Genomic DNA, 11,099 nt, shown 5'->3' with positions numbered 1-11,099 from the left:
GGGGGAACGTTGGAGTCCTCTGTCACTGAAGGAAGCAAGCCTCCCGTTCGCTTTAAGCTGCCTGGCTGCCAGCCGCCATCTTGGCTGACAGTTAATTTGCATATCTCCCTGATTAGCCAATGGGAAGGGTAGCGGTCGTACGCCAATTACCATGTTTCTCTTTTATTAGTGTAGATAGATTGTTCCGTATTAGCCATGTAGTATACCAGTATGTACTGATTAACCCACATTTTTAGTAGGCTCACAAATACTTTATGTATTAATAAAGAGCATGAATATGTATGCCTGATCTTATGTAAAATGGTTTAGGGATATACAATGATTATATTAATATATATGACATGATAGAAGCCAGTTTAAATTAAATATGAAGTAAAACTTATACTTTACTTTTCTTTTTTTAAGGGACCAGTTACTCTCCACAAGAAAATTCACACAACCACAGTAGTCTTCATAGTTCAAATTCACATTCTTCTAATCCAAGCAATAATCCAAGCAAAACTTCAGATGCAGTAAGTATATAAACACACTTAATTTTGTTTGTTTTTTAATTCATTGCAAAACCCAAAACCCCTCACACCAAGTCTTAAGTCTAATGTCCGAAAAAAAAATTTTTTTTCATCTAACTTTTTCTTAATATATCTTAAGGTTACTGAGATAACCTTATTAGAATTGAGGATTGTCCAAGAACACCATCATGATATTATTTGTCAGTATTCCTTTAAAGAGCAAAATTTTACCATTGAGATATAAAGAACCTCAGATTGTGAAACTTCTGTAGTTAAAATGTTTAACTTGAGCTGCTCTTTCCATAATATATAAACTTCTTATTGATTTCAGAGAGGAAGGGAGAGGGCAAGAAAGATAGAAATGACGAGAGAGAATCATTGATTGGCTGCCTCCTGCACACCCCACAGAGGGGATCGATTCTGCAACCAGGGCATGTACCCTGACGGGGAATTGAACCCATGACCTTCTGAGCCACACTGGTGGGGCTATTCAGCAAAAATTTAATAAGGTTTTAATTTGCCAAGCATATGCTAGGTTGTAGTTATGTAGAACTAAGAAAATGTGGCTCACCTGAAAGGAACTTTCAGGTCTGTGGTGGGGGCCGAAAAATAAACAATTAAAACAGTGCATGTTAACGTTGCTTTGGGAGCTCTCAAGATGAGGATGGACCCCCCCAGATTGATGAGGGAGGTATTAAAGTGTATGTAATGCTACCCAATAGATTGAATGTACTTTAGCCAGTTAAGAGTTCTGGAATTTGTAATAAGCAAAGGGACAGCACCTACAAGAGAAGTGTGAAATAGTGTTGCATGTTTGGAGAACTACAGGATTTTGATAATACGGTACGATGGGAACAGTTCAGGTTACAGAGATGAGTGGGTGTCAGTTACAAAGAGTTATGTATCTTGCAAGGAATGTGAATTTTCTATAAAGACAATGGAGACCTAGTGAAGGATAAAATTGGTGAAGTAACATCATATTTGCAGCTTAAAACATATCAGATAGCTATGTGGAAAATACATTATAGAAAAGAAAGAACAACAAGAAAGCTATAGAAATGTAGGTTGAATCCAACAGATTTTTGTCTTAATTATCTGGGTGATCGTCAGACCTTTATTGGCATTGAAAGACCCTATAAACTTGCAGCGGTTCTCAACCTGTGGGTCGCGAACAATGAATATACATCCTGCATATCAGATATTTACATTACGATTCATAACAGTAGCAAAATTACAGTTATGAAGTAGCAACGAAAATAATTTTATGGTTGGGGGTCACCACAACATGAGGAACTGTATTAAAGGGTCGCGGCATTAGGAAGGTTGAGAACCACTGCAAGGGTCTTTACCTCGTTGAAGTAGTGTGGATAGTACATTTTTATGGAAAATTGAGAGCAATGATAATTTCATAAAAATAAATGTAGAATAGTTTTAAATATTGTGCTGATCAGGGTCTAGTTGGGAAAACAGAAGTCATGCTTATTATGTTTAGCACAATTTAATAACTTTATATGTAGGATTGATTAAGCAGATATTGCAGGTATTGAGGACTGAATAAAACAAAAAGGGACATTGACTGAACACATATATAGTGATTACCCCTTTGGGCTGAGAAGCAATAGGAAAAAGTTGGAATTCCCTGCAGAGCTGGTGATAGTACCTTTCTTTCAGTGTTGTGATGAAGCTAATTCAGGTTTGGAGCAGATAGCTGGAAACTGGAACTGTGGCTGCTAGGCTTCTCTTTTGTCCTCCCTTTTAGTCTTCCTCTAATGGCAGAATCTAACAGGATTTATGGCTAAATAGAATGTAATCTGCATTATTCCAATCCTAGCATCACAGAACAGATTATAGAAGGGTGGTGTTAAGGCAGGGATAAGAGCTTGATAAACTGTCACAGGTGTTATCTTCAAATTGTTTGTGATGGGTTATTGTCAATGAGACATACACGGGATTTTAGAGTGAATAGGTGTGTGTGTGTGTGTGTGTGTGTGTGTGTGTGTGTGTGTGTGTGTGTGAGAGAGAGAGAGAGAGAGAGGGAGGGAGCGGGCGGGAGAAATGGCTTTACTAATTTACAAAGTAACACCTCTAAAGTTCTGTTTATTATTGACAATTCAGATTTGGGCATTTGCTGTTAGGAGAGAAGGCAGGCCCTATAAACATTGTTTTGCTTAAAAAAATATCCTTATTCAGGGAAAACAAATTCTGATTATTTTGATTTTCAAGAAATGGATTAACAGTGAAACCAGAAAGGTTAAATAATGGGCATCATATGGTCTTGAAAGACCCAAATCATAAAGGATGTCAGGGAATTTCATTATAGGAGTGGAAACTGAAGACCATTACTAGATGGATTTAATATTATGTGTTTTCAGGATCAGGGTTTCCCCTTGGTGTAGATCAGGGGTCCTCAAACTTTTTAAACAGGGGGCCAGTTCACTGTCCCTCAGACTGTTGGAGGGCCGGACTATAGTTTAAAAAAAAACTATGAACAAATTCCTATGCACACTGCACATATCTTATTTTGAAGTAAAAAAACAAAACGGGAACAAATACAGTATTTGTATTTGCATGTGGCCCTCGGGCCGTAGTTTGAGGACCCCTGCTGTAGATTTTAACTGTTGGTATATAATTAACTTCCAATTAGTGGTCTTTTACATTATAATGTACCCAGCTGTTATGACACATGTATCAGTTAGAGACTGTAAATTTAATGTTACCTGAGAAGAGGGCTTTTGAACATTTCTGAAGGTTTCTTAAAAATTGACTTACTTTCTTAAAATCACTTCAAATGGAAGTTTTTGACTAGTGAATAAAACATAAAATCACCTTTCATTTAATATTTTCATAATGAAAGAATAAATGAACAGATGGACATTATTTTAACCTTCTTTAAAAAAATGTTTTTTCCCATCTTTGAGGTTTTCAAGTTTTCTATCTTTGAAAATCAGTAAGAATATTATTTAGATTACTACATAGACATCTGGTTGTATAGTGACTTATATTTATTAAGTTAACTATTGAAAGTCAAGTCGAAATTACCTTATTTTTTTTAGTATTAGATTAAGATTCACATGTAGTTTCCTTCTCAGTAGTGTAATAAACATTTATTATATCTAACACAGAGCCTACCTAGCCCATAGTTAATATTTAGGAAAAGCTTTGTCAAATGCCTCCTGCGTAATCTAAATCATGATAGAACTTACAGGTATTATATAGACTATTTAGATAAGCTATGCATATTTGTGGTTTTTATAAAAAGAAGCCTCTGGATTTCTTTATTTAGAAAAGTTTTTAATTCCCATTTTAAAGACATTATAATTGAAATCTTCCCTTCTGAGTATCCTTCACCAATTTTGATTTGTTGGGAAACATTTTAAATTCAATCTTAGAGGACTGCAGTATCTTCCAACTTCTTATTAGTTAAATATCCTTTGCATATTTTGGAGCTTTTAAGTTTGAAGTCTCGAGATCTGTTCTCTGTAACCAATCTTGCTTAAAGATACTCCGCTTAATTAAAAAAGAAAAGAAATTTATTAGAGAACTCTCAGGTCTCCATGAAAATCTTTGTTACGATGAGTGTCATCTTTGATGTTGTTATTTTATGAACTACTCTTTATTAACAATTCATAAAGTAATTTTCAGGATTGACTTTCATTTCCATAGTTTAACTTGGAGAAGGATGTCTTAAAGTAAGTAGAAAGGGAGATGCTTTTTTTAAGAAGAGAAAAATCAACAGTCATATAAGAGTACTAAAAGACATTTTGAATTGAAGGAGAGCAGACAGTGGCTCAGTAACTGTTCAGTGCTAGTCTTGTCTTTTAGAGTAGCCATTTTTAAACTTGTAGTCTCAAGATGTCTTGACATTCATGAACATTGAGAGCTTTTCTTTATTTGGACTCTACAGTATTATCAGTATTTACCATGTTAAAAATTAAAACTGATAAATTTGAAACATAATTGATTTAGAATCAATTGTAAATCCATTATATATGTAACATGTAATATATATAATTTAAACATTTTATTTTTAATCCTCACCTGAGGATTTTTCCCCCCCATTGGTTTTAGAGAGTGGAAAGGCAGTTTTTTTTAGAGAGAGAGAGAGAGAGAGAGAGAGAGAATATTGATTGGTTGCCTCCCAGATGTGCCTTGACCACAGCAGGGATCGAACCTGCAACTCTTCAGTGTGTGGCTGATTTTCTAACCAGTTAGTCACACTGGCCAGGGCTTTTTATTGATTTTGAGAGAGAGAGGGAGGGAGAGGCAGGGAGAGAGAGAGAGAGAGAAACATCAATGAAGAGAGAGAATCATTGATCAGCTACCTCCTGCATGTCCCCTACTGGGGATTGAGCCCATAATCCTGGGCATGTGCCCTGACTGAAAAATCAAACCAGCAACCTTTTGATGCATGGATGACACCCAACCAACTGAGCAACACCGGCCAGGATGGCTTGTAATATATTTTATGAAAGATACGATTAAAACAAAAAACAGACATTGAACATCTTTTTAATGCCTGACTTAATAGAAGACACCTAAAATTTCATATCTGCATTTAGTCTTTTGTGAACAAAAATCTGTACAGTCTGAGAAAACACAGTGTTCTTATGGTAGAATGAGGAGAAAAGCAATCATCTTAGTTTTATTATGAAAATAGTTTTGATCTTGTGAAATGATCTGGGTGTCCTTCAACGGTTCCTGGACAATACTTGCAGAACTGCTGCTTTAGGGCATATGTTGGCAACCACATCAAGCTTAATTTAGAAAACTTGGATGTTTTCATGATACTATTAATAACAGTGCATTGTATAATTGAAATTGCTAAGAGAGAACTTAAATGTTTTCATATAAAAAGATAAGTATAGTGTTAACTAGATGGGCAGAAGAACCCTTTCACAGTGTATATGTATATCAAATCATCCCTATGTACACTTTAAATAAATTACAATTTTATTTGTCAATTATACCTCAATAAAACTGAAAAGAAATAAAGTGGAATACAAAGAAGTTGAACAACCCTAATCGGTTTGGCTCAGTGGATAGAGCGTCGGCCTGTGGACTCAAGGGTTCCAGGTTCGATTCCGGTCAAGGGCATGTGCCTTGGTTGCAAGCACATCCCCAGCAGGGGGTGTGCAGGAGGCAGCTGCTGATGTTTCTCTCTCATCGATGTTTCTAACTCTCTATCCCTCTCCCTTCCTCTCTGTAAAAAAAATATATATATTTTAAAAAAGTTGAACACCTGCTGTTTGTTGCACATTAACATTTAAAAAACTCCATTGCTTAAAGTTTTCCTCCTCCCTCCTTAATCTTTTTTGAGGGTGTAAGAGGGGTGGTGAAAGCTAAAGTTGCTAGTATGTAATAATAATGCTGTACCCTGGAACACATACCTGTACTAACCTAAGATTTGATAGGCAAAATCAGTGCAGTGTCGTAGACCCATGCTCTTCAAGGTTCTGGTCTTTGAACTTTTAACTGTTCTGTAGTTGTGCCAGAATGTAAATTAACCATCATTAAGTAAAGTTTAGTTGATTTTTTTTTTTTTCTTAAAGCAAGACTTTGGGCCAGGGAAACATTATTCTGTTGCAAACTCCTTATCTCCTCTAGGACAGGCAACCGTTTTCAAACCATCACTGTGAAGAACACTGGTCTAAACCACTCTCTCATCTACTCTGGTTCACCTGCCTCAAATCTCATTCTTCTACTTCAGACCAAATCAGTAATCCCATATAACCACTTGCCAAGCAAATCAAACCAAAAATTTCCAGCTATATCCATAGAAGGGCTCAGTATGTTTAATAATTTAGCTATAGGAGGTAGTAGGTGGGATAGAAGAACTGAATTTTGCCTTCTGTGATTCCTGTAGCTTGGTGTAATCTGATTCTGCAAAGTAGGGGGATTGAGCATTAACTTTCCACTGATTTTAGAGGTTTGAAGGCACACGACTGATATCCAAATAGCTTCATTATTTAGAGACATAAACTTGAGAGTATAAACATATAACAGGATCTGCAGAATTTCTTCAACCCTAAAAATTATTATGGCATTTCCAGAATTGGTGTTGATTTAGTAAAAATAATGGAATCTGCGACCTGAATTTTGATCCTTTTTCTACCACTAATTGTTTCTAGCACCTTTGGACAACCTATAAGTCATCTCCACTTCTTTCCTCCTTGGTAAAATTAAAGCTTGAGTTGATAAAAGTTCCTTTCTTCAAGCTTTAAAATTGTGTCACCCTACACTATGGTGAACCCAGAAGAAGGATAGGCTATCAAAGTATAACTATTTTATTTTACTGGTAAACTTAAAGCTTTTAAAAAAAAATAGTTAAGAAATTCATCTGAAATATACTTGGAATTCTACCAGATTTCCTGTGGCCAGTGCTGCAGGCACTTAAACTTTCACTTTTTGAGATCAGTTCCATGAAAACTGGACCTTTCAGTTTTTTCTAATTTCATTCTAATTTTACAAGAGACTGTCTGAGAATGTTCAAAAGACAGACAAGTTTTAGTTACAAGAAAAATATGTGACGCTGCTGATTATATTATGTGAGACAAGGTTTAATAAATACTTGACCCATCTCATGTGTTTTGAAGATGAAACAAATTCATTGCCTTTAATTGGCTTTGTGTTTACATTTTTAAGTCTTGTGCTTTTTTTTCCCAATAAGTAACAGTAAATATAAGCAGGTTGTTCTCTATTACACTGTATAAGATAACTATTGTGCCTTGCAAGTTTAGAGCTGATGTGCTCTCATGCCATCAGATCAGTTGAGAGAATTCTCCAGTCCCTTCCCCCCACCCCCACCAATGTGACTGGATTTCAGCAGTTAAAATTATGATAATGGGTACTTTTGTAATGCTTTTCAAAAGTCAAGATGTTGTGAAGTTAATATTTTTCTTCCTGCACCTAATAAACTAGTATTTATTAATCTGTTTAATTTGATATTTATTAATTTGCTTAACATATTTTATAAAGTTTTCCATTGTTATCTTTGAAGGTTTTCATAGGTAAGGTCTCCTAAGGTGTGTGTGTGTGTGTGTGTATATGTGTGTGTGTGTGTGTATGTATATATAATTACATCCTAGATCAGGGCACCTTTATCTTATTAGTCTTTTCATATATACTTTGAAAACCATTGACATTCTTTATATTTCATATCAAGTTATTAAACAGTATTAACATTTTCTAATTTTTAAAAATATTTTTTTAAGTCTTATGATTCTGCAGATGACTGGTCTGAGCACATTAGCTCTTCTGGGAAAAAATACTACTACAATTGTCGAACAGAAGTTTCACAGTGGGAAAAACCAAAAGAGTGGCTTGAAAGGTATTTGCTCTTAATCTAATTGAACAGTATTTCTCATTCTTGATTCTATTGGTTAATATTTTAGAACATTAAACATTATAAGTTTAGGTTTCTTATAGTGATATTTACTTCCTATTTAATTGCAGTGATTGATTGGTCCGTCATCTGTGTTTGCCATAATTTTCTTTTACCTTAAAAAAACTAGGACAGATTAAGCAACTGTCCACCAAGGCCTTGTGAACAGTTTGTGTACTTAATTTAAAATTTTATATTAGTTCACATTTATTCATCTTTATTTAATTTGTAGTAGAAATCTTTATAATTCTTGTGAGACAGTATGTTGCCTTCATATATGTAGAATTAATATTGCAGAGTTTTGGTTGTAGGGTTAATGTCGTATAAATAAGTGGTATAATATTGCCACCAGTGAAAACATTAATGTTTTGTTTGCTGCATCCCATGTGCCACATCAGTAACATAATAATATGGCTATATTCAGTTATTTTATTTTGCATATACAATTTTGTTCAACATTTGGCCAGTAGTGTTATATGTAGACTCATTGTACATGATTTAATTATTATGGGTTTATTTTTTATTTTTAGAGAACAGAGACAGAAAGAAGCAAACAAGATGGCAGTTAATAGCTTCCCAAAAGATAGGGATTACAGAAGAGAGGTGATGCAAGCAACGGCCACTAGTGCGTTTGCCAGTGGAAGTAAGTATTTTTTTCTTTGAAATAGTAATGTTGTTTACTTCATTCCTGTAGTTCATTTATGCTATAGATCTAAGTGCATAAACATTTACATATGTAAAGTAAAATAAACAGGAATATATAGGGTATCTTTATGTTGGATCTGTTTCCCTATTCACCATTTTGTTTCCTTGAAAAGGGAAAGTATGCACAGGGGAATAGTATACACATGTATTCATTACTATCCTTAATGGCTGTAATGCAGTTAAGTTGGTAAAAAAATAAAATAAAACTTCATTTTGTAGATTGATTTCTTTTTAAAACAGGAGCTTCCACCTGCCCATCTACTCCCACCCCCCAGGTCGAATTGTGAACTATTAAACTGGGCACTAAAATCCCTTCCAGAACTCCCTGGGCTTTGATTTAATAATTGAATCAACGCCTCACACAGATAGTGACATCAAAGTACCTATTGTTGTTTTTTCAGTGAAAAACTTGTTTTGGAATTGGTTTCAGCATGACCATAGATATGCATAACATTTCCATGCATAACCTTAATGTTCTTTGGACGTCAGATTTTGTCTATGTGGGACAATATAAGTAGCATACATTTGTTTTTAACTCAAATTTGAATTTGAGTTTGAAGCTTTTACTAGACATACCATGTTCCCAGTGGCTTCTCTTATCTAGAATAAAATTTAAATGCCAGAGTTTTTGGGCCCTTTATCAAATTTTGAAATATCGAAATTTTGAGAAGAATTTTCAGGTTTGTTCTAGGAATTCTCAGCCTTAAGCATTTGAATTTTCCTCCTATAATTCAAAACAAAAAAGAAGGAGATCTATTTAGTCTCAGCAGAGGATATTAATATTTGGATGGGAATAATTATTTAAGATGAAACAGCATAGTTCTGTGGGACTAAATGTTTAAGATATATTTCTTGGAACATTTAATTTTTTATATTAGTGAAATTGTACTTAATTCTTAGAAAACAAAATGATTTAAAGTACTAAAGCTAGCCCTAGCTGGTTTTTCTCAGTGGGTAGAGTGCCATTGTGCAGATTGAAAGGTCCTGGATTCAATTCTGGTCAAGGGCACGTGCTTGGGTTGCGGGCTCGATCCCAGTAGAAGGCGTGCAGGAGAGAGCCAATCAACGATTCTCTCTCATCAATTGATGTTTCTATCTCTCTCTCCCTCTCTAAAATCAATAAAAAAAATTTTTTTAATTGTGTCTCTTAAAAATAAAGTACTAAAGTTAGGAAATTAAAAATGATATTATGAGATAGAAGACTTAGGTTCTAGTCCCATTAAACTTAATATCTTAAATGACTGTGTCTTTTGGCAAACAGTTAGAAATGAGATAAAGGCTTTCCTCTCCAGGTTTTTAAAAAACAACAGTACAACAATAGCACCCAGCTTGTGGGCCTCTTGAACAAATTGTGTTGGGGAGGTGTAGGTGGGTATTGAGGAAGAGTGGCAAATGGGTGTAAAAAAGAATAACTTCTTTTTTTTTAAAAAAGTTACTGTGCTAGGCTTCTCCAGAGAGGAAAAAGATCAGAGCCTAGTATGTCTACTTTAGTCTTTCCAAAATAACCTGTCATTTAAGTCATTCCTCCTCCATTGGGATAGAGCAGTGGTTCCCAACCTTTTTTTTCGGCCATGCCCCACCTAAGCATCTCTAAAATTCTGATCCCCCCGTGATATAGAATTCTTATTATTCAAAAAGTGAACTCCTATTCACATGGAGGAAGCCTGAAAGGCCATTAACTTAGTCTAATAAACAAGCTTCCAAAGAACATGGCATCCATGAAAGAGAAAAATAAAAGGACAATTGTTAGAAAATAATATGAAGTGATATGAAAAATAGCAAATAAAGCTTCAAAACATATAATAGAGAACCGAAATGCATAAATATGACACAATATGAGGCCCCTAGAACCATAAGAAATGCAAAAAATTCACTGCTAATAATTCATTCCTGAATTACCCCCCTTAAAAATTAAATTGCCCCCCTGTGGGGCGTGTGCCCCACATTGGGTACCACTGGGGTAGAATAACTGAAGGGGGTTATTCGAGATCTGATAGAAATATTGATGGAAGTGAAAATACACTTTTTCTCTTTTTAATAAACCATTTTTAAGAAAATCAAATCCGTTGTGTTAATCCCATGACCTAGAGACATTTGGGGACATAGACTTTTTTTCTGTCTGCATATAAATGAGTAAATATATCTTTTCCACCAAAAATGGAATTATGTGTTACTTTTTAAAATCCTTATTTTCAATAATATTTCAAAGATATGTTCCCATATCAGTTTATATTTTTGGATGTGTTCTCATTTATAAATAATCTTTTATACATGGATATTTAGGTGGTTTTTGCCTCTTCCTGTTATTGTAAAAAATGCTAAATATCTTTGCTCACTTATCTGATTACTTCCTTAGCTAATTTTCTAGAAGTGCAAATGATGGTTCAGTGGGTCTGTACTTGTGTTGAAATATAATCTGTATCACATTTTTTGAATTTTAAATAATGTTTGCGAAAGGGCCTCGGCTATATTGTTGCTCCCCCCCCCCCCCCCTTGCCCCCGCT

The 11,099-nt window shown here is 34.8% G+C and overlaps 1 protein-coding gene across 4 annotated transcripts in view; it reads left to right on the top strand.

Annotated features, from left to right (window-relative positions):
- Positions 1 to 11,099, top strand: part of WAC (WW domain containing adaptor with coiled-coil) — a 95,351-nt gene that overhangs the window by 49,692 nt on the left and 34,560 nt on the right. For all 4 annotated transcript variants that reach the window (XM_014547957.1, XM_005876549.2, XM_014547955.1 and 1 more), the window contains exons 4-6: positions 406 to 512; positions 7,721 to 7,836; positions 8,421 to 8,533. In XM_014547957.1, the coding sequence (XP_014403443.1) occupies positions 406 to 512; positions 7,721 to 7,836; positions 8,421 to 8,533 (336 nt within the window). The remainder of the gene's footprint in view (positions 1 to 405; positions 513 to 7,720; positions 7,837 to 8,420; positions 8,534 to 11,099) is intronic.

This window comes from Myotis brandtii, unplaced genomic scaffold, assembly GCF_000412655.1.
Source record: "Myotis brandtii unplaced genomic scaffold, ASM41265v1 scaffold49, whole genome shotgun sequence".
Lineage (NCBI taxonomy): Eukaryota > Metazoa > Chordata > Mammalia > Chiroptera > Vespertilionidae > Myotis > Myotis brandtii.
The sequence above is the reverse complement of the archived record's forward strand: the minus strand, read 5'-3'. Positions and strand labels throughout refer to the sequence as shown.